This window comes from Hemiscyllium ocellatum, chromosome 28 (genome assembly GCF_020745735.1).
Source record: "Hemiscyllium ocellatum isolate sHemOce1 chromosome 28, sHemOce1.pat.X.cur, whole genome shotgun sequence".
NCBI classification, from domain to species: domain Eukaryota; kingdom Metazoa; phylum Chordata; class Chondrichthyes; order Orectolobiformes; family Hemiscylliidae; genus Hemiscyllium; species Hemiscyllium ocellatum.
The window spans coordinates 42,599,325-42,621,849 of NC_083428.1; the positions used below are offsets into that span (position 1 = coordinate 42,599,325).

The following is a 22,525-nucleotide window of genomic DNA, read 5'->3' on the forward strand; positions in this document are numbered from 1 at the left end:
CAAGACCACTCAGGATCTTACATGTTTCAGTCAAGTTGCCTCTTACTGTTCAAAGTTCCAATGAATTCCCAACCTGACCATTCCTAATAAGACAACCCGTCCATTTGGTATTAGTCTGATAAAACTTCTGTGAACTGTTTCTAGCACACTTATACCCTTTCTTAATTAAGGTGACCACACTACTCCAGATTCGATCTCACCAATGCTCTGTTTAACTGAAACATAATTTCACAAGCTTTCATTCAATTCCCCTCACAATAATACTATTAGCTTTACTGGTTACTTGCTACACTTTTCTACACCTATACAGTATCTCCCCTGATTCATGCACAAGGACATCCAGATCCCTCTGCATTCTCTCACTGTTTAGATCATATGATTTTTCCATTTTCCTGACAAAGTGGACAATTTCACCTTTCCCATTCATTTGAAGTCGTACTATTGAGCCACTCTTGGTGATAGCTATTGAAGTTCCCCAGTCAAAATACATTCTGTGCCCCTGCTACTGTGAGTGCTCACTCCAAATGGTATTCAATCAATGCTCACCAATGCTCTGTTTAACTGAAACATTCATCAGGGTAATCAGTAGATTTCTTTGCTCAGGTATGACCTGATGCCACAAGACTTCATAGGGTCTGGAGACAATGTTGAGGATTCCCAGTATAACACCTCCCAACTGTATACCACTGTGCTGCCTATCTGCTGGGGCAGGCCATACCCAGGGATGACGATGGTGTTGTCTGGGACATTGTCTATCAGGTATGATTCCATGATAATGTGTATGTCAAGCTGCAGCTTGACTTGTCTGACAAACAGCTCTTCTAAGTTTGGCACAAGCCCTTAGATGTTACTGAGGACATTAGCATGGGGCTCTGGATTCAGTGACAATACCAATAACTCTAATGTCTCCCACTGAAATGAAAAAAACATGATAGAAACTGAAATGCAGCAAATTGCCACAAAGAACTATTTTTGTATAAGACTCTTTTATATTCGAGTTATAGAATTATACAGCATGGAAACAGACCCTTCAGTCTAACTCATCCGTGCCGACCTGCTGTAGTCCCTTTTGCCAGTATTTGGCCCATATCCCTCTAAACCCTTACTATTCAATTTACAATTGTACCAGCCTTCACCACTTTATCTGGCAGCTTGTTCCACACATGCATGACCCTCTGTGTGAAAACATTACTCCCCCCGGTCCCTTTTCAATCTTTACCCTCTTGCCTTAAATGTATGCCAAAAGTTTTTGAAGAAACAGTTGGATCACTGTCTCAGTTTTACTGATATATAAGGGGTACAGTGAAGTTCCATATTGCATCTCAATACCATTTTTCCAGGGACATATAGAACATAGAACAGTACAGCACAGTACAGACCCTTTGGCCCCCGATGTTGTGCATAAAGGTTCAACTTGAAACTGTGCAGGACAATTTTTCAACCATCCTGGACAGCCACGTGATACAGGTTACGGGCCTCATTATTAAATCGGTGAGACAAAAATACTGCACAGCAATGTGTTGGTCAGGCATCGGGGATCTTGGCGAATGTCTATGGATGTTGTTTCTATGGACTTCTCCAAGGTTTTTGTTACAATCCCCACAAGAGACTGTTAACAGAGATAGAAGCCCATGGAATTGAGAGCAAATTACTGACATGGCTGGGACATTGGTTGAGTGGCAAGTGACAGAAAGTAGGGATAATGGGTAGGCACTCAAATTGGCAGGATGTGACCAGTGGTGTCCCAAAAGGATCTGTGTTAGGGCCTCACTTATTCATATTATTTATTATTTTTATGGACCAGACCGGACCCCCTCAAAATATTTTGAGAAGGGAGCCTCGACCCAACATTTTCTTATTTTAAAGATAGATGTGAAATGCCATGTTCCAGATGTCATGCAATCTCGTCAAACTAATTGATGTTCATCAAAACACAATTTATTTAAACACTGTAGTTAAAATACAACCAACGAAAGAGGAATCGAGTCTAGCTTAACCCTATTGGAAAACTTAACAGAATAATTGATACAGTAACTATTACTAATTAAGGTTAGATTCCTTGCAGTATGGAAATAGGCCCTTTGGCCTAACAAGTCTACACTTACCCAGACCCATTCCCTTAACCTATATTTTCCCCTGACTTGGCAACTTAGTATGGCCAATTCACCTGGCCTGCACATCTTTAGATTGTGGGAGGAAACCAGAGCACACGGGGAAAATATGCAAACTCCACACAGACTCCACCCAAGGCAGGAATTGAACACAAGTCCCTGGTACTGTGAGGCAGCAGTGCTAGCTACTATGCCACCCCTGACTGATTAATTGCTCCAATACAGTAACATCCCATAAACACACCCGTTGGCAAAAAAGGAAAATTCAGACACAGATTCTCACTTATATTTTTCCAATCCAGGAAGAAAACAATACCAAGAGAAAATCCAGAGAGCTTAGCAGCCAGGAGACATTTATTAATGCTCCCAACTCTGATGAGACCCCAACAGCTTCTGATGCTGCTGATAAACCAAAACCCAGAGATCCTGATCTGAGTGAGCTGGCCACACCCACTCAGGCAGTTCAATAAAAACCAAGGCCTCCTAAACCCCTGTTTACTCAAGTGGTGTTCGCTCGCCAGCTCAGTGCCTCTTGTTCAATCTCTCTCTTAAAAGAAACCAGGACAAATAACTTCTCAAAGCTATAGTATCATCACATTAATGACTCAAATAATGGCATATATCAAAATTTGCTGATGAAACAAAGTTAAGTGGTGTTGTAGATAGTGTAATGATAGCATCAAGTTATAAAGAGATATTAATAGACTGTGTGACAGGGCAAAGAATTCATATAGCACATTTAATAAAGAAGAATATTCAAGTTGCTTCACAGATGTGTTAATTGAAAATTTGTCACTGATTAGGGAAGATTAGGGTAGATGACTAAAAGCTTAGTCCAAGAGGTCAGTTTTGAATGAACCTTACACAAATTAAAAGTAGGGTATTCAGATTGAGATATGTGATAAACTATTCAAAAAGAACCCAATTCCATTCAATTGTGCACAGCAAGCTCTCCAAACTCAGTCACACCTATTGGACTCAATGCAGAGAGAAGTAGATTGAGAGTTTGACACAACTCAGATACAGAGACCTCCACAGACTGTGTGACAGTAGACTGATGAGCGTCATACAGCCATTGCTCCGTAGGTGGGCAAGAGAGGAGGCCACAATATAGGAAAGATATTACTAAATTGGAAAGCGTTCAGAAAAGATTTACTAAGAAGTTGCCAGGACTGGAGGGTTTGAGATTTAAGGAGAGGCTGGGACTTTTTTCACTGGAGTATAGGAGGTTAAGGGTTATAAGGAGGTTATATAGAGGTTATTAAGGAGGTTATTAAGGAGGTTATATAGAGTTTTATAATATAATGAGGGGCATTGATATGGTGAAAAACCAAACATATTTCCCTGTGCTGGGGGAGTTCAAAGCTAGAAGGCACTTTATAAGGTGAGAGGAGGAAGATTTAAAAGGGCATGAGGGGCAACCTTTTCACACAGAGGGTAGTTTGTATGTGGAATGTACTGCCAGAGGAAGTGGTACACTTGTAGAGTCATAGAGTCACAGAGATATACAGCACGGAAACAGATTTTTGTGTCTAACTCATCAATGCCGACCAGATATCATAAATAAATCTAGTCCCATTTACCACCATTTAACCCATATCCCTTGGAACCCTTCTTCTTCATAAACCCATCCAGATGCCTTTAAAATACTGTAATCGTACCAGCCTCTACCATTTCCTCTGGCAGCTCATTGCATACACACACTACCCTCTTCATGAAAACGTTGCCCTTTAGGTCACTTTTAAATCTTTCCCCTCTCACTTTAAACCTATGCCTTCTTGTTTTGGACTCACCCACCCCACTCATGATTTTTATTAACCTCTATGAGGCCACTCCTCAGCCTCTGATGCTCCAGGGAAAATAGCCCCAGTCTATTCAACCTCTCCCTATAGTTCACACCCTCCAACCCCGGAAACATCCTCATAAACTTTTCTGAACTCCTTCAAGTTTCACAGGATCCTTCCTATAGCAGGGAGTCAAGAGTGTGGTGCTGGAAAAGCACAGCAGGTCTGGCAGCACCAACTCTGAGCTCCAGCATCAGCAGTCCTCACTTTCTCCTATAGCAGCGAGTTAAATCATTTAAAAGACATTTGGACAGGTACATGTTTGGAAAGGTTCGGAGGAATATGGGCTGAATGCGGGCAAATGGGACTAGTTCAGTTTGGGAAAACTGGTTCATCATGACCCGAAGGGTCTGCTTCATGCTACATGACTCTGTGACTCTCTGACTCTAGAACTATGGCAGATAGATATCAATGTAAACAAGTATGGGGTTATCAATTTTGGACCAAAGAAGGATAGATCAGGGCATTTTCTAGATGGTATACATTTAAACACACTGAATGTCCAAAGAGACTTGGATGGTTCAGTTGCATAGATCCTTAAAATGTCACAAACAAGTGCAGAAAATAATCGAAGAGTTAACAGAATACCGGCCTTTATGTATAGAGGACTGAAGTACCAGGATGTAGAAGTTATGTTGCATGTTTTACAAAACCCTGGTTAGACTCCACATGCAGTGCTGTGAGCAGATCTGAGCATCACACCTTAGGAAGGATATATTGGCCTTGGAGTGAGTACAACGTAGTTTTCGCAAGAATGATACCAAGACTTCAGCAATTAAGTACTGAGGAGAGATTATACAAAGTAGGCCTATTTTCTCTAGAATTTAGAAGGTTAAGTGGTGATCTAATCAAATTCTTCAAGATGTTAGCAGAAAAAGGCAGGGTAGATGAAGATAATACCTCCATTGGTTGGCAATTCTAGAACTAGGGGACATTGTCTGAGAATTCGGGTCAGGCTGTTTAAAAGAAATGTTAGGAAGCATTCTGCACACAAAGGGTGAGAAAGGTTTGGAACTCTGTTCCACAAGTGGCGGTGGATGCTGGCTCGATTGTTAATTTTAAATCTGAGATTTTTTCACAAAACAAAATTTGAGGCATTAAGGGATGTGGACCAAACACAGGTAGATGGACTTAGAACATAGAACATAGAACATAGAACAATACAGCACTGAACAGGCCCTTCGGCCCACGATGTTGTGCCGAACATCTATCCTAGATTAAGCACCCATCCATGTACCTATCCAATTGCCGCTTAAAGGTCGTCAATGATTCTGACTCTACCACTGCCACGGGCAGCGCATTCCATGCCCCCACCACTCTTTGGGTAAAGAACCCACCCCTGACATCTCCCCTTTACCTTCCACCCTTCACCTTAAATTTATGTCCCCTTGTAATACTCTGTTGTACCCAGGGAAAAAGTTTCTGACTGTCTACTCTATCTATTCCTCTGATCATCTTATAAACCTCTATCAAGTCACCCCTCATCCTTCGCCATTCCAACGAGAAAAGGCTGAGAACTCTCAACCTGTCCTCGTACGACCTATTCTCCATTCCAGGCAACATCCTGGTAAATCTTCTCTGCACCCTCTCCAAAGCTTCCACATCTTTCCTAAAGTGAGGCGACCAGAACTGTACACAGTACTCCAAATGTGGCCTAACCAAAGTCCTGTACAGCTGCAACATCACTTCACGACTCTTGAATTCAATCCCTCTGCTAATGAACGCTAATACACCATAGGCCTTCTTACAAGCTCTATCCACCTGAGTGGCAACTTTCAAAGATCTATGTACATAGACCCCAAGATCCCTCTGTTCCTCCACCTGACTAAGAACTCTACCGTTAACCCTGTATTCCGCATTCTTATTTGTTCTTCCAAAATGGACAACCTCACATTTTGCAGGGTTGAACTCCATCTGCCACTCCTCAGCCCAGCTCTGCATCATATCCAAGTCCCTTTGCAGCCGACAACAGCCCTCCTCACTGTCCACAACTCCACCAATCTTCGTATCATCTGCAAATTTACTGACCCACCCTTCGACTCCCTCATCCAAGTCATTAATAAAAATTACAAACAGCAGAGGACCCAGAACTGATCCCTGCGGAACTCCACTTGTAACTGGGCTCCAGGCTGAATATTTACCATCTACCACCACTCTCTGACTTCGACCGGTTAGCCAGTTTTCAATCCAATTGGCCAAGTTTCCCTCTATCCCATGCCTCCTGACTTTCCACATAAGCCTACCATGGGGAACCTTATCAAATGCCTTACTAAAATCCATGTACACTACATCCACTGCTCTACCCTCATCCACATGCTTGGTCACCTCCTCAAAGAATTCAATAAGACTTGTAAGGCAAGACCTACCCTTCACAAATCCGTGCTGGCTGTCCCTAATCAAGTTCCATTTACTCATAAATCCTATCCCTCAGTACCCTTTCCATTACTTTGCCTACCACAGAAGTAAGACTAACTGGCCTCTAATTCCCGGGGTTATCCCTATTCCCTTTTTTGAACAGGGGCACAACATTCGCTACTCTCCAGTCCCCTGGTACCACCCCCGTTGACAGTGAAGACGAAAAGATCATTGCCAACGGTACTGCAATTTCCTCTCTTGCTTCCCACATAATCCTAGGATATATCCCGTCAGGCCCGGGGGACTTGTCTATCCTCAAGTTGTTCAAAATGTCCAACACATCTTCCTTCCTAACAAGTATCTCTTCTAGCTTACCAGTCCGTTTCACACTCTCCTCTTCAACAATACGGTCCCTCTCGTTCGTAAATACTGAAGAAAAGTACTCGTTCAAGACCTCTCCTATCTCTTCCGACTCAATACACAATCTCCCACTACTGTCCTTGATCGGACCTACTCTCGTTCTCGTCATTCTCATGTTTCTTACATACGCATAAAATGCCTTGGGGTTATCCTTGATCCTATCCGCCAAGGATTTTTCATGCCCTCTCTTAGCTCTCCTAATCCCTTTCTTCAGGTCCCTTCTAGCTATCCTGTATCCCTCCACTGCTCTGTCTGAACCCTGTTTCCTCAACCTTATGTAAGCCTCCTTCTTCCTCTTTACTAGACATTCAACCTCCCTCGTCAACCAAGGCTCCCTCACACGACCATTTCTTTCCTGCCTGATAGGTACATACATATCAAGGACGCGTCGTATCTGCTCCTTGAAAAAGTTCCACATTTCCACCACATCTTTCCCTGACAGCCTATGCTCCCAACTTATGCTCCTCAAATCCTGTCTTACAGCATCATAATTTCCCTTTCCCCAATTGTAAAATCTACCCTGTTGTGCGCACCTATCTCTCTCCATGACCAAGGTGAAAGTCACAGAATTGTGGTCACCATCACCAAAATGTTCACCCACTAACAAGCCCATCACTTGTCCCGGCTCATTACCGAGTACCAAATCCAATATGGCCTCCCCTCTGGTTGGGCAATCTACATACTGAGTTAGAAAAGCTTCCTGGACACACTGCACAAACACCGCCCCATCCAATCTACTTGATCTAAAGAGCTTCCAATCAATATTTGGGAAGTTGAAGTCACCCATGACTACGACCCTGTGGCTTCTGCACCTTTCCAAAATCTGTTTCCCAATCTGTTCCTCCACATCTCTGCTGCTATTGGGGGGCCTATAGTAAACACCCAACAAGGTGACTGCTCCTTTCCTATTTCTGACTTCAGCCCATACTATCTCCAAAGGCAGATCCCCCTCAAACTTCCTTTCTGCAGCTGTTATACCATTTCTAATTAGCAATGCCACCCCCCCTCCTCTTTTACTACCCTCCCTAATCTTACTGAAACATCTGTAACCAGGAACCTCCAACAACCATTCCTGTCCCTCATCTATCCACGTTTCCGTGATGGCCACAACATCATAGTCCCAGGTACCGATCCATGCCTTAAGTTCACCCACCTTATTTCTGATACTTCTTGCGTTGAAGTATACGCACTTTAGCCCATCTCTGTGTCCGCAAGTATTCCCTGTCAGTGCTACGTTCTCCACAGCCTCCCTACATTCTTGGACATCCTGAAACACAGCTAGCTTACTTGCTGGACTACAAGTCCGGATCCCATCCCCCTGCCAAATTAGTTTAAACCCCCCCGAAGAGTGCTAGCAAACCTACCCCCCAGGATATTGGTGCCCTTCTGGTTCAGGTGCAACCCGTCCTGTTTGTACAGGTCCCACCTTCCCCAGAATGCAGTCCAATTTTCCAAATACCTGGGCCAAAGGTCAGCCATGTTCTCACTGGATGGTGGAACAGGCTCGAGGGGCTGAATGGTCTGATCCTATTTTCAAATGTTTAATGAAAGCAAAGTGTTTTTAAAATTGTTTTAAGCATAGACACGGTGGCACAGTGGTTAGCACTGCTGCCTCACAGCGCCAGGGACCTGGGTTCAATTCCTGCCTCAGGCGACTGACTGTGTGGAGTTTGCATGTTCTCCCCGTGTCTGCGTGGGTTTCCTCCGGGTGCTCCGGTTTCCTCCCACGGTCCAAAGATGTGCAGGTCAGGTGAATTGGCCATACTAAATTGCCCGTAGTGTTCGGTAAGGGGTATATGTAAGGGTATGGGTGGGTTGCGCTTCGGCGGGTCGGTGTGGACTTGTTGGGCCGAAGGGCCTGTTTCCACACTGTAAGTAATCTAATCTTTGGAGCAAAGGGTCTAGATGAAACAAAGCAGCAGATAGATAAATGTGTATGGAGTCTGAATAAAGGCAGATAAAGAACCATGGCAAGTGGATAAAGGAGTTTAGGGGCTGGCAAAATGAGCTCTGGGGATGGTGTAAGAAGCTCAGTGTTTGGTTTATGGGAGCATGGGGGTGATGGAATGAGCTCGAGAGATGCAGTAAGGATATCAGGGAGTTGGATGTGGAGTTTGGGTGTGGAATAAGGAGCTCAGGAGATGGCAAATGGAGCTCAGGATGGTATATAGACCTTCAGGGAATTGTATATAGAACTCAGTGGGATAGTATAGGGAATACAGGGGTCAGGAGATGGTATCGAGAAATCAGGGGAATGGTATATAGAGCTCAGGATGGTGAAACACAGACCTCCGGGTGTGATACATAAAGGGGATGATATATGGAGCTCAGGGGTGTGGTATATAGATCTCAGGGGGATGATATATGGAGTTTTGTGGGGAGCTGGTATTTGGAGCTCAGGGCATGGTAAATGGAGTTTGGGGGGTGGTATATGGAGGTCAGAGGGATGATTTGGAATTCAGCAGATGGTATATGAAACTCGGAGGGGGATGGTGTACGGGAGCGAGAGTCCCTTGTAGATTCCTGGTCTCGGAAACCATACTCTGGATGTCACAAGTGTGAGTATCTTAATATGGAATAATGATTGATAAAAGGAAAGAGAAAAGATAATAAAAGGAAGAGGAAATCACTTTATGTACAGATATTAAAAGAAAGAAATGCAACTTTATTCTGGAACAAATGGCAGACTCAAACTAGTCAGTTCAAAACAGCTCCCCTGGTCCATACAACATCCAGTCTCTGAATAACCTTGCACAGGGTGGATCCCACAACACTAATCTCCCTTTCTCCATAATCGTCAGTGGTTGACTTGTCCACTCCAGCTGCAGCATTGAATGCTGGGTCCTGTGCCCATTTAAATCCAATAACTCGCTCCATTCCAGCCTTCTGAGGTCGCCATTCAGACTTTCAAAAAACACAATTCTGACAAGCACGATTTCTTGTCAAATGTTTCTCAGAGGGACTGTGAGGCCTCCAGACTGAACAGGACTCATACTGTTTACCCATTCTTTATCTCCATCAGTCAGGCTGCATTGATCTAACAATCTCCCCTGACTCCACATCATCGCTGACCAGCCCTTGTGAAAGGTTATCCATTGTCCTAGTTCGTAGTTCAAAGGTCAGTGAATACAATAAGAATTGATTCTTGTTCAGCAATAAAAAAAAAGACATTGTATTTTTTCAAGTCTGTCGAGATCTAGAAACAGTGATATAGACAAATCAACAGCCGTGGATGTAATCTGCTTTGACCAGAATAAAATCAACGAGGAGTCGTTTGAAATTTCATGGTTTATAATATTACTACTGATTGCATGAATAATTCATTAAAGCAAAGGACAAATTAAAGCAAAATTTTAAATCCTTGTCTACAAAGTAGCATTTTAAAAATTCAATACTAGTTTAATACAGTTTGTATTAATAATAGAAGCAAAGCAAAATTAAAATAGCAAAGTATAAAATTCAAATATTAGTGATTAAGGGTTGGGCATATATTGAATACTGCATTGGATAAAGGAGTACAGGAGTTGAAAAATGTAATCCAGGGGTTGGATAAAGAAACACAGGGTCCTCCACACTAAAACCTCCAAATGAAGCCTTTTACACAGTAGGTAGTGCATACCAGTCAGAGGTACTGAACTCTTAAATTGGGGAGAAGGTGGAGAATGAGATCTGGGGTTAACTGGAAGGATCTCTTACAGACTGATGCTAACATTGCTAAACAGCATCACTGTCTTACTAATTCTGAAAGGATGGCCTGATATTGAAGTTGCACTTGGACTTTCTGAAGCCTAACTTCTTAGACAAGAGCATAAATGGGGAAACCTGCAATTCCACAGTTGTTGTTCCTCCCCCTGGCCATCAGGATGTAGCCAGACTGGCCCCAGTGTTGTCCCCAGCTGAAAGAGAAATGTAGACAGAAAGGAATTATAAAGGAAGGATGGAAAAATCAAACATAAAAAAGTTCACTCTTTGCTATCACAGGTTCGGGATATTTTCTTCCCAGGGAGAATGTCCGCATTTTTTCACAATTTCTGACTGCCTGCTGTAACGGTGCAGTATGAAATGGTGACACTCAGTTGCATCAAGATTATGGTACAGAAACAGTTGCTGCAATGTGTCTCATTCTAATTCATCAACAATAACCTTTTATTCCTTCCTCCCTCATATGATTATCTAGCCACAGAGTCATACAGCAAGGAAACAAACCCTTCTGTCCAACTTTTCCATGCTGACCATGTTTCCCAAGCTAACTTAGTCCCATTTGCCTGCTTTTGTTCAATATACCTCTCAACCTTTCTTATTCACGGACCTGTTCAAATTCTTTTAAATGTTGTAAATGTACTTGTCTCTATCACTTCCTCTGTTAGTTCATATAAACCTCCCTCTTTATGAAAAAGTTGCCTCTCAGGTTGCTTTTAAGTCAATCTCCACTCATCTTAAAAATATGCCTCCTGGTTTTGAACTGACCCATACTAAGGAAAAGACCTTTGCTATTCACCTTATCTATGCCCGTATTAATTTTATAAACAGCTGTAGGGTCACTCCCCAATCTCCTATGCTCCAGTGAAAACAGTTTCAGACTATCCAGTCTCTGATTATAACTCAAAACTTCCAGTCCTGACAACATCCTGGTAAATCATTTCTGAACCCCCTCCAATTTAATAACATCCTCCAGTCCCCAAGATGCACAATGCTACTCAGCATGTCTGTTCTGTTTGATAACAAGTTCCTCATTCTCACCACATTCTGTAGTCAGGCTGACCCTTGTGAGGGTCATAGGGGTGGGGGCTGGGTTTGTGGGAGGAGCAAGCATGACTGGGGATCTGGAGATACCTGAAAAAAGAGTGTATCCCCTGCCTAGAGTCATAGAATTGCAGAGATGTAGAACACAGAAATTTAGACCCTTCAGTCTAATCAAATCCCATTTGCCAGCACTTGGCTCATATCCCTCCAAACCCCTGTATTCATGTGCCCATCCAGATGCCTTTTAAATGTTGCAATTGTACCAGCCTCCACCACTTCCTCTGCCAGTTCATAGCATACCCACACCATGCTCTTCATGAAAAAGTTGCCCCCTAGGTCTCTTTTATATATTTCCCTCTCACCCTAAACCTATGCCCTCTAGTTCAGATCTTCCCCACCCCAGGGAAAAGACATTGTCTATTTAGCCTATCCATGCCCTTCATGATTTTATAAACTTCTATAAGGTCACCCCTCAGTCTCCAACGCTCCAGGGAAAACAATCCCAGCCGATTCAACCTCTCCCTATTGCTCAAACCCTCCAACCTTGGCAACATCCTTGTAAATCTTTTCTGAATCCTTTCAAGTTTCACAACATCCTTCCCATTAGAAGGAGACCAGAATTGCATGCAATATTCCAAAAGTGACCTAACCAATGTCCTGTACAGCTGCAACATGACCTCCCAACCCCAATACTCAATACTCTGACCAATAAAGGAAAGCATGCCAAATGCCTTCTTCTCTATCCTATCTACCTGCAACTCTACATTCAAGGAGTTTTAACCTGCACTCTAAGGTCTGTTTGTTCAGCAACACTCCCTAGGACCTTACCATTAATTATATAAGTCCAGCTAAGATTTGCTTTCCCAAAATGTAACATCTTGTATTTATCTAAATTAAACTCTATCTGCCACTCCTCAGCCCATTGGCCCATCTGATGAAGATCTCATTGTAATCTGAGGTAACCTTCTTCACTGTCCACTATACCTCCAATTTTCTGTCATCTTCACACTTACTAACTATACCTCCTATGTTCATGTCCAAATCATTTATATAAATGATGAGAAGTAGTGAGCCCAGCACCGATCCTTGTGGCACTCCACTGGTCACAGGCCTCCAGTCTGAAAAACAACCCTCCACCACCACCCTCTATCTTCTACCTTCGAGCCAGTACTGTATCCAAATGAGATATTCCATGAGATCCAACCTTGCTAACCAGTCTCCCATTTTGTCAAACACCTTACTGAAGTCCACTTAGATCACGTGCGCTGCTCTGTCCTCATCAATCCTCTTTGTTACTTGTTCAAAAAACTCAATCAAGTTCGTGGGACATGATTTCCCACACACAAAGCCTTGTTGACTTTGTCTAATCAGTCCTTGCCTTTCTGAATATGTGTAAATCCTGTCCCTCAGGATTCCATCCAATAACTTGCCCACCACCAACGTCAAACTCACCTGGCTTGTCCTTACCACTTTTCTTAAATGGTGGCACCACATTAGCCAACCTCCAGTCTTCCAGCACCTCACCTGTGACTATTGATGATATATTGATGAGGCCCAGCAATCACTTTCCTAGCTTCCCACAAAGTTTGAGGGTACACTGATCAGGTCCTGGGGATTTATCCACCTTTATGCATTTCAAGACATCCAGCACTTTCTCCTCTGTAATATGGACATTTTCAAGATGTCACCATCTATTTTCCCACATTCTATATCTTCCATGTCCTTTTCCACAGTAAACACTGATACAAAATACTTATTTATTATCTCCCCCATCTCCTGTGGCTTCACACAAAGGACACCTTGCTGATCTTTGAGGGGCCCTGTTCTCTCCATAGTTACCCTTTTGTCTTTAATGTATTTGTAAAAGCCTGTAGGATTCTCCTTAACTCTGTTTGCCAAAGCTATCTCATGTCCCCTTTCTGCCCTGCTGATTTCCCTCTTAAGTATACTCCTACTGTCTTTACACTCTTCTAGGCATCCACTCAATCTATCCTGTCTATATCTGACATATGATTCCTTTTTTTTCTTAACCAAACTCTCAATGTCTTTAGTTATCCAGCATTCCCTATACCTACCAACCCTTCCTTTCACCCTAACTGGAATATACTGTCTCTGGACTCTCGTTACCTCATTTTTGAAGGCTTCCCATTTTCCAGCCATCCGTTTACCTGCGAACATCTGCCTCCAATCAGTTTTTGAAAGTTTTTGCTTAATATCATCAAAATTAGCCTTCCTCCAATTTAGAATCCCAGTGGCAGTGGGAAGAATTCAGGAAGATTTGAGGAGGCAATAGACCACAATGTCCATTTTACATTCTACCTGCTCCCTAACCCCTACAACCCAACCATATCCACACAGTTTGGGAGAATATAATGTTCCAGCCACCTTACCTGTTTTTAACAATATAGTACTTCATTCCTGATTGAATGCCATATCCCACCACAAGTACAGCATGGTTAAAGGTGTTAGTGCTGCATCTGGGATCATAATAAACTCCTGGAAAATGAGACATACTGTTATCACCATTGCAAGAATTTAATCAAACTCTCCTCGGAAAGCCTTGCTTTCCCCAAACGGAAATTAATTGATGATCTAATTAACATGTTTAGGAGATTGGTGAGTGCTGAGGTGAAAAGATTTCTTCTCGTAGTAGAATCCAGAAGAAAGGGGCTGAATTTTAAAATTAAGGGCAGAGGCTATTCAGGAGTAATCTCCAGAAATATTTCTCCATAAGTTGGGCAAAACGGAAAGTTTAAAAATTAAATGAGGCTGGTCTTTTTTTATGGGAGAAAGTGAGGACTGCAGATGCTGGAGATCAGAGCTGAAAAATGTGTTGCTGGAAAAGCGCAGCAGGTCAGGCAGCATCCAAGGAGCAGGAGAATCGACGTTTCGGGCATGAGCCCTTCTTCAGGAATGTGGAGAGTGTGCCAAGCAGGCTAAGGTAAAAGGTTGGGAGGAGGGACTTGGCGGAGGGGCATTGGAAATGCGATAGGTGGAAGGAGGTTAAGGTGAGGGTGATAAGGTGAGGGTGATAGACTGGAGTGGGTGTGGGGCGGAGAGATCAGGAAGAAGATTGCAGGTTAGGAAGGTGGTGCTGAGTTTGAGGGTTGTGACTGACACAAGGTGAGGGGAGGGGAAATGAGGAAACTGGAGAAATCTGAGTTCATCCCTTGTGGTTGGAGGGTTCCTAAGTGGAAGATGGCCCTCCCCCAAGTTTCTCCTCCCTACCTTTTATCTTAGCCTGCTTGGCACACTTTCCTCATTCCTGAAGAAGGGCTCATGCCCGAAACACCGATTCTCCTGCTCCTTGGATGCTGCCTGACCTGCTGGTCTTTTTTTATGGCAAGAACATAATGGATTCTGGGGTAAAGGGCTAAATTTTATACTCCCCACCCTGGGTCTTTCTATTTGGATGGAAAGATGCAAGATGGAGACTACACTGCCTTCCTGCAATTGAAACTTTAATCAACTTCAGGGCTTCATCCAATCACCATGAATTTTGTACCAGTGATGGATGGGGATCGACTACCTAACAAACCCTTTTGAGCCTGAGTGGTAAACACGGAGGTCCTTTGTTTTAAGGGACTCTGACTATTCAAATGCTCTGACTTTGGGAAGAGGGTTTCTCAGGAACCTCTACCCTTCCCTTTCTATTTACATTCAGCCCAACCCTGAAAGTGCCACCGTCCCAAGAATCCCCTCCCTACCCCTTTACTTCTCTCCACAGTGTCCAGCATTGGAAGTCACTGGCATTAACAAAAGTGCAGTACCTGCAGTGGCCTCCCCTCCCAGTGGCACTGTTGATCTTGGACAGCTGCTGATCTCTGGTCGGATTGCAGCTGTTGAAGACTCACTTTCCACCCACTAGCTGGCACGGTGCAGTTTTGTTTTCTTTATCTGAGTAAGGATGTTCTGGCTATGGAGGGAGTGTAATGAAGACTTACCAGATTGATTCCTGGATTGGCAGGACTGATAAGACCATAAGACATAGGAGTGGAAGTAAGGCCATTCGGCCCATTGAGTCCACTCCGCCTTTCAATCATGGCTGATGAGCATATCAACTCCACTTACCCGCATTCTCCCCGTAGCCCTTAATTCCTCGAGACATCAAGAATCTATCAATCTCTGCCTTGAAGACATTTAGCATCCCGGCCTCCACTGCACTCTGCGGCAATGAATTCCACAGGCCCACCACTGTCTGATGAAGAAATGTCTCCGCATTTCTGTTCTGAATTGACCCCCTCTAATTTTAAGGCTGTATCCACGGGTCCTAGTTTCCTCGCCTAACGGAAAAAATTTCCTAGCGTCCACCCTTTCCAAGCCATGTATTATCTTGTAAGTTTCTATTAAGTCTCCCCTTAATCTTCTAAACTCCAATGAATACAATCCCAGGATCCTCAGCCATTCCTCGTATGTTAGACTAACAATTTCAGGGACCATCCGTGTGAATCTCTGCTGGATACGTTCCAGTGCCAGTATGATGTGTGAAAAGAGATTGGATTGGTTAATTCTATATTCACTGGAGTTTAGAAGAATAACAGCCATAACCACATTGAATGGTGGAGCAGAGACAAACAGCAGAATGGCCTACACCTGCTCCTATTTTCTACATATCTGTTTTGTTTCACAGATCAGGATCGTAGCACCTATATTATTGCTACCCAAGGCATGTTTATAGAGTTTGTTATTGACCAGGCCAAACCCCCTCAAAATATTTTATGAAGGTAGCCTAGACTCTAACTTTTTCTTATTTTAAAGGCAAATGTGAAGTGGATATTGCAGGAGTGAGGCAGCTGGTCAAATCACCCGGCTTTGAGCAAAACAGAATTTATTTAAACACTGCAGTTGAAACACAAACAAAGAAAGCAGAATTTAGAATAATTTGACTTTTGGAAAGCTTAACTGATACAGTAACTATTACTAATTAACTGTTCCAATTCAGTACACCCCTTGGCAAAAAGGTAAACTCAAACAGAAATTCTTACAGACAGGAAGAAACAAAATCCAAAGAAAAGTCTGAGAAGAAAATCAGCAGAGTTTTTTTCACTAAAGCTTGCAACTCCCCTGGTTTCTCACATTTTGTGACTGCTACAACTAAAACGAACTAGAAAAAAATCTGAACTGGGAGAACTGGCCACTCTCTTCCTAGACTCTTCAGCATCTCTGCCCTTATGACCTCTCTTCAAAATATCCAAGGGTAAAATAACCTTTTTAAAGTGACAGCATCATCACAAGTTAAAGTGCAGATGAGCGGTGATCTACTTGACTAGCAGAACAGGCTCAATGGGCTGAATAGTCTACTTTTGTTTCAATGTTGCTTTTTACTTCTGCTTTAAGCCTATTAGTGCAGTGGGTAGAGTACCTGGCTCTGAACCCAAAGCTCAAGTTCTACCCCAGGAGTTTATTGTCAGGAAAGGTGCATTTACAACATGGCTAGACATATTCATTTACAAAACTTTCTGAGACAGGCAAAAAGAACAGGGTTGATTCCTGTGATAAAAAGTCTCCATTATCACTACCTATAACTCCAGGCTGCAATGTGCAAGGTGCAGGAGACTAATTCTCAGTTTGAGGAGTCCGAGTTATGAGGAAAAAGCTGGAAAGCGTTAGAATGAACCTCAACATAAATTTATTAGATTAAATTATGAAGGCATATAAAGTAATAAACAGCATAGTGAAGGTGGAGCACAATTTGAAGTAAGTGGCGAACATAGAATTCTAAGGAAAAGGTTCAACAAATGAATAGTTGCATTAGGAAGCTCCTCTTCATACAGAGGGAGATTAAAGTTTGAGTCATACTGGGGGCTATTACATATTCTGCAATTCTTTAACAAAGAGTCTCTTGATAATACAGAATCAGTATATTGCTGAAGTATAAGATATATCATTGAAGCTTTCCATCTTGCACTCATCCAGGCAGAATTGCAAGAATACCAAATCTCAAAAGGTACAATTTATACTCCATGAGTAGAGTGTGTCGATTGGTTGGTAAGTGGGCTCTGATTGATAAAGCTGTTGTCATAGACAATGCACTAGGAAACACCTAACTGCCAAGGATTTGTTTAAAGTTAAGTTGACTCAAATTGCCTTTCAACGACAACCCAGAAGTTGATGCCAACTTTGGTTTTGTTGAAAAGGCGCAATGTGTGGACATCCGAGGATCAAATTAAATTGAGAATTTAACATTCTGAGTATGTTTTGGAACGTGAAACAAATAATTTGATGCACCAATAGGGAGGGAACATAGGGATACATTTCTGATGGTTTTTCATGAAGGAAATATGAGGTCTAGATCCATCACTATTCCATGCTCTCCCAGCGGCATTTTAAATTCCAAATCCTTAGACAGACTGTCTGCCTGTCACATTTACTTTCCAGCTTTTACCATGTGTCAGGGAGAGGGCAAGTGATTCACCATAGAAAGGTCAACTATATTGACCCCTTCCATTCAATAGTTCCTGAATCTGCTGATCCAGGAGGTTTTGATTATTTGCTAATGGGTGGTCAATTGAGCTCTATAAGCCAGTGGAAGTCAAACATTGTTCACTTGCATTGTTTATTCAGTAAGGGCTCAGTGATCCACCTCCCAAGTGCCACTTGAAGCACCTGTTGAAATTAGATTGTCTGTTACAGTTAGAAATGTCATGGTTGGCTGGAAAACTAGTAGGGTCCTCACCTGAGCTGTAAAACCGCCAAGATTCCAGTCCTGCATCAATCACCACAGCTATGGGTCCAATTTCAGCCACTGCTCTGGTCAAAGCTTCTTCATCTCCATATGGAAGGGTTTTATAGCTCGATACAGAAACCACACTCTTAGAAGTGTTGTATTTGCAAGATTTGCCTTCCTGTGTGGAAGAAAAACAGGCTGGAAAATATATACAGTGGACCAGCTAGCCTTTAGGTTAGTGCAAGCTGTGGGTAACACACAAACCTTTGCACAGCACAATGTTGTAACTTAGGATATAAAATCTGGCCTGATACTTCAGTGAGCACCATGCTGTTGAGGTGCTGTCTGTTGGATGTGATGTTAAACCAAGACGTTGCCTGCTCTCTTTGGTGATGTAAATGATGTTGAGCAGTGGCTAAGAATCTCACTACACCATATAGCCTCAGGACATCTCAAAGTACTTTCCAGACAATGAGTCTTTTTTTCAAATTTGGCCTTCAGCAATACAACATCTGATTTGCACAGACAAGATCCCAAATGTAACATGGTGATAACAGCACTTTGATCTGAATGATACTGGTTGAGGGATAAATATTAACCAGAAACTAAAGGGAATGAATCTCCTCTTCAGCAACATGGTGCCATGGGATCAGTCATGTCCACCTAATGAAAATCCTCATCTTACGTTCTTACAAAGATCGTACCTCAAACAGTGCATCAGTGTTTTCAATATTGCAGCGAAGCCATAATACTGTATTTCTTGCTCTGTTCTATTTCCCTTATACTCTTTGTATGGTATGATCTGCCTGTACTGCACACAAAACAAAACTTCTCACTGTACTGAGGTACATGTGACGATAATAAATCAAATCAAAAAAAAGGAGAGTCAGAGTAAGAATCACAAGTGACACAACAGAAAAAAGCAAGTGTTAAATTCCACCTTTACATATTGCTATGTAAAAATGTTTTATTCCACACAGCAACTGGACCACTCCTTGAACAAGTAGATTGGACCTTGATTTAACATTTCCGAGAGACAGCAGCCATAATGGTGAAATAAATGGGCAGTTTCAGTGAGAGGTTCAAGTACTTGAATGGCCCATAAATTCTGACATTTCTTTGCCTGTGGTGGGATTGAACCAAGTAACAATTATGTCAGTGCTGTCTATGAATCCAGCTATGCTGCATTGGCTGCCTCTTATTTATCTGTGTAACAGATGCTGTAAATCATTGACCTTGAGGCGTTTGAGATAAAGAACCTTAAAAATGTCCAATGTTAGTACTGACATATTTGAAATTTTAATTGGAGAAACATTTATTTCATTCAGAATTGCAATGCACAATAAGCAATGTTAACTAAAAGAGGGGAGTGGTGAGCTGAATTTTAATAAATTAACAGAGGTTGAAAAGAGATACCTATGTTTAACCATATTTGAAGTGTGGCCAAATGTCAGAATGGTGAAACCAGGAAGGAGATGTACCTTTGCAGTGTAGGCATAGGTGGACTCAGCTTCAATTCCTCCATTCTCATATACGTATTCAAAGGCATTCAAAGACCAGCCTCCATTGCATCCAAAAGCTCCATGACTCCTTGAACAGTCAATGAGGTTCTGTTCACTCAAGGTGATGAGTTTGCCTGTCTTCTTAAACAATTGTCCCTCCAGCACCCCAGTGGCACTGAATGCCCAGCAACTATGGCACTGACCCTGATGAGGAAGATTAAGAGTTTCAGTTTCCACACTGAGACTTGAGCAATTAGTTCAAATTCACTGTACAGCTCAGCACTGAAGGAGAACTATATAAACCAAGTATCATCTTTCAGATGAGCCATTAAACTAATGCCCTATCTGCTTGTTTTTAGAATCATAGAATTCCTATAGTGTGGAAATAGGCCCTTCAGCCCAACAAATCCACACTGACTCTCCCAAGAGTATCCCACCCAGACCCATTCCCCTACCCTATTACTCTACATTTCCCATGACATGCACCTAATCCACATGCCCCTGAACACTAATGTCAATTTAGATTACATTAGATTAGATCCCTACAGTGTGGAAGCAGGTCCTTCGGCCCAACAGGTTCACACCAACCCTCCGAAGAGTAACCCACCCAGACCCATTTCCTTCTGACTAATGCACCTAACACTACGGGCAATTTAGCATGGCCAATTCACCTGACCTGCACATCTTTGGATTGTGAGAGGAAACCGAACCATTCGAAGGAAATCCACGCAGACATGGGGAGAATGTGCAAACTCCACACAGACAGCCGCCTGAGGCTGGCATCAAACCCAAGTCCCTGGTGTTGTGAGGCAGCAGTGCTAACTACTAATGTTTTTCAGAGAAAATTTAATGAATAAAATCCATGGATGGACAATAGACATGGATGGAACAAATGAGATTAATCAGTCCATTATATTTGTGCCATTGTCTTCTTAGAGAATCCAATGACTTTGTTTTTCCTTTTCTACTCCTTCTACTTCAGTTTAATCCCATGTTCCCTTAAAAGTTGCAATGGTCTCTTCCTTAACCATCCCTCTACCAAAAACTGACAATGACATTTCTTTCTGTATATGTAGAACCTTTATCATATTAAATTGTTTTAAAGTAGTTTTGAAGTCGTTCACTGGAGTGTGTTCAAGCAAATTTACACTGAGCTATGTTCGGGAGGTTTATGGAGGTTCTAAATGGAACAAAATGATGAAGATTGCTGGACAGGTTTAGAGAGTGAGAGAGATAGAAACAGAGAGAGAGTGGGAGAGGGAGAGAGAGGGAGAGCTGTAGCTTTTAGGACCTTAGTAACTAAAGACCTGGATATCAGTGACATTAAAATCAGGGATGCTCAAGAGACCTGAGTTGGTGGAGTTATATCAAAGGACTGGAGCAGGTTATAGCAATCAGGTGAGTTGAGTACATAGAAAGCTTTTAAAATCAAGGCGTTGTTAAAGTAGGAGTTAATGTGAGTCAGTAAGCATAAGAGCTGTGAAAAGTGATTCCTTGTGATTTAGGACATTGATAGCAGAGTTTGGATGATCTCAAGATTGGATCCAACCTTCAGTGCATTGGAATAATCAAATCTACAAGTAACAAAGGCATAGATGAGAGCTTCAGCAGCAGACCAGCTGAGACAGGAGTAGAATTGAGCAATGTTACAAAGATTGAAATAAATCATTTTAATGAATAACATGAATATGTGTTCAGAAACTCAATGTGGGATCAAATCTCAGACTTGTTGAATAAGCTGATTCAGCATCAGACAATGACCTGGAGAGGGCTCGAGTGGTAATGGATCTAATGGCTAAGAATGAAGTTTGTGGTGGGCACCATACTCGATATTTAAATGTGAAGAAAACGCGCTATAATAAAATGGGATGGTGTTCTAGTAGCTTTGGTAAAGTCCAACACTCTTGTGATAAGAAGAACAGGGGAAATAAGAGCATTAGAAGTCTCTTCAGCTCCTCAGTCCTGTTCTCCAACAAGATTGCTTCACAACTCAGTTCCTTTTTCATACCAGCTCCTCATAGATCTCAACTCCCTGATATTTCAAAAATCTACTCACCACCTCTTTTGATACTTTTAGTGAGTTATCTATGCAGCTCTTTGGACTGCATTCTCCATACATTCTGGGAGAAGAAATGCTTTCACTTCTTAGTTCTACATGAGTGCCTCCCTTATTCTGTAACTGTGTCCACCACTAATGGAATCATCTTCTCAACTTTCACCCTTTCAAGCTCCCACAGAATTTGTATGATTCAACAAGATCATCCTTAACTCTAATGAAAAAAGACCTAACCCATTTAACTGTTCATTATAAATCAACCGCTATATCCCAAGAATCAGCCTTGTGAATCTCTCTTGAGCAGCCTCTAATGCTATACATTAGCTTTTCTTAAACACAAGGGTCGAAACTGGACACAGTTCTCCAGATGCAGCCTTGCCAACAGCCTGTACAGTTATAATAAGAATTCCCTAATTTTAATTCCAAGTTACTATCAATAAAAGCCAAATTCTATTTTCCTTTTTAATTACTTGCTGAACCCAAACACTAACTGCTTTTGTTTTGAGAACTCCAAAATCCTTCGGTGCTGGTCTTTTTAGACTGTCTCTCCATTTAAATAATAGCCAGCTTCTTGGTTCTTCCTACCAAAGTGCATGGCCTCACACCTTACTAAATTAAAAACAATGCCTCCATTATCTCTGCAGCCACTTCCTTTAAAACCCTGGATGTAAGCCATCAGGTTCTGGCAAATTGTCTGACTTTTATCCAATTCGTTTGTCCAAAGCTTTTTTTCCTCATGATACAGAGTATTGCCAGATCTTTCCTCAAATTAGCACTTTGCTTATCTGTTAACTTTGGGCTATTTATTGTGTCCTTGATCATGAAGT

At 42.2% G+C, this 22,525-nt stretch overlaps 1 protein-coding gene across 3 annotated transcripts in view; it reads right to left on the minus strand.

Moving 5' to 3' along the window:
• Positions 1 to 10,203: 10,203 nt before the first annotated feature.
• Positions 10,204 to 22,525, minus strand: part of LOC132829189 (procathepsin L-like) — a 40,742-nt gene continuing 28,420 nt past the window's right edge. For 2 of the 3 annotated variants that reach the window (XM_060846554.1, XM_060846552.1), the window contains exons 4-7: positions 19,622 to 19,846; positions 18,150 to 18,318; positions 13,864 to 13,969; positions 10,204 to 10,626 (exon numbers count right to left, since the gene is read on the minus strand). In XM_060846554.1, coding sequence (XP_060702537.1) covers positions 10,527 to 10,626; positions 13,864 to 13,969; positions 18,150 to 18,318; positions 19,622 to 19,846 — 600 coding nt within the window. In that variant the 3' untranslated portion in view covers positions 10,204 to 10,526. Of the gene's footprint in view, positions 10,627 to 13,075; positions 13,133 to 13,863; positions 13,970 to 18,149; positions 18,319 to 19,621; positions 19,847 to 22,525 lie in introns of those variants that run through there. The other variant, XM_060846553.1, reaches the window with a different exon arrangement.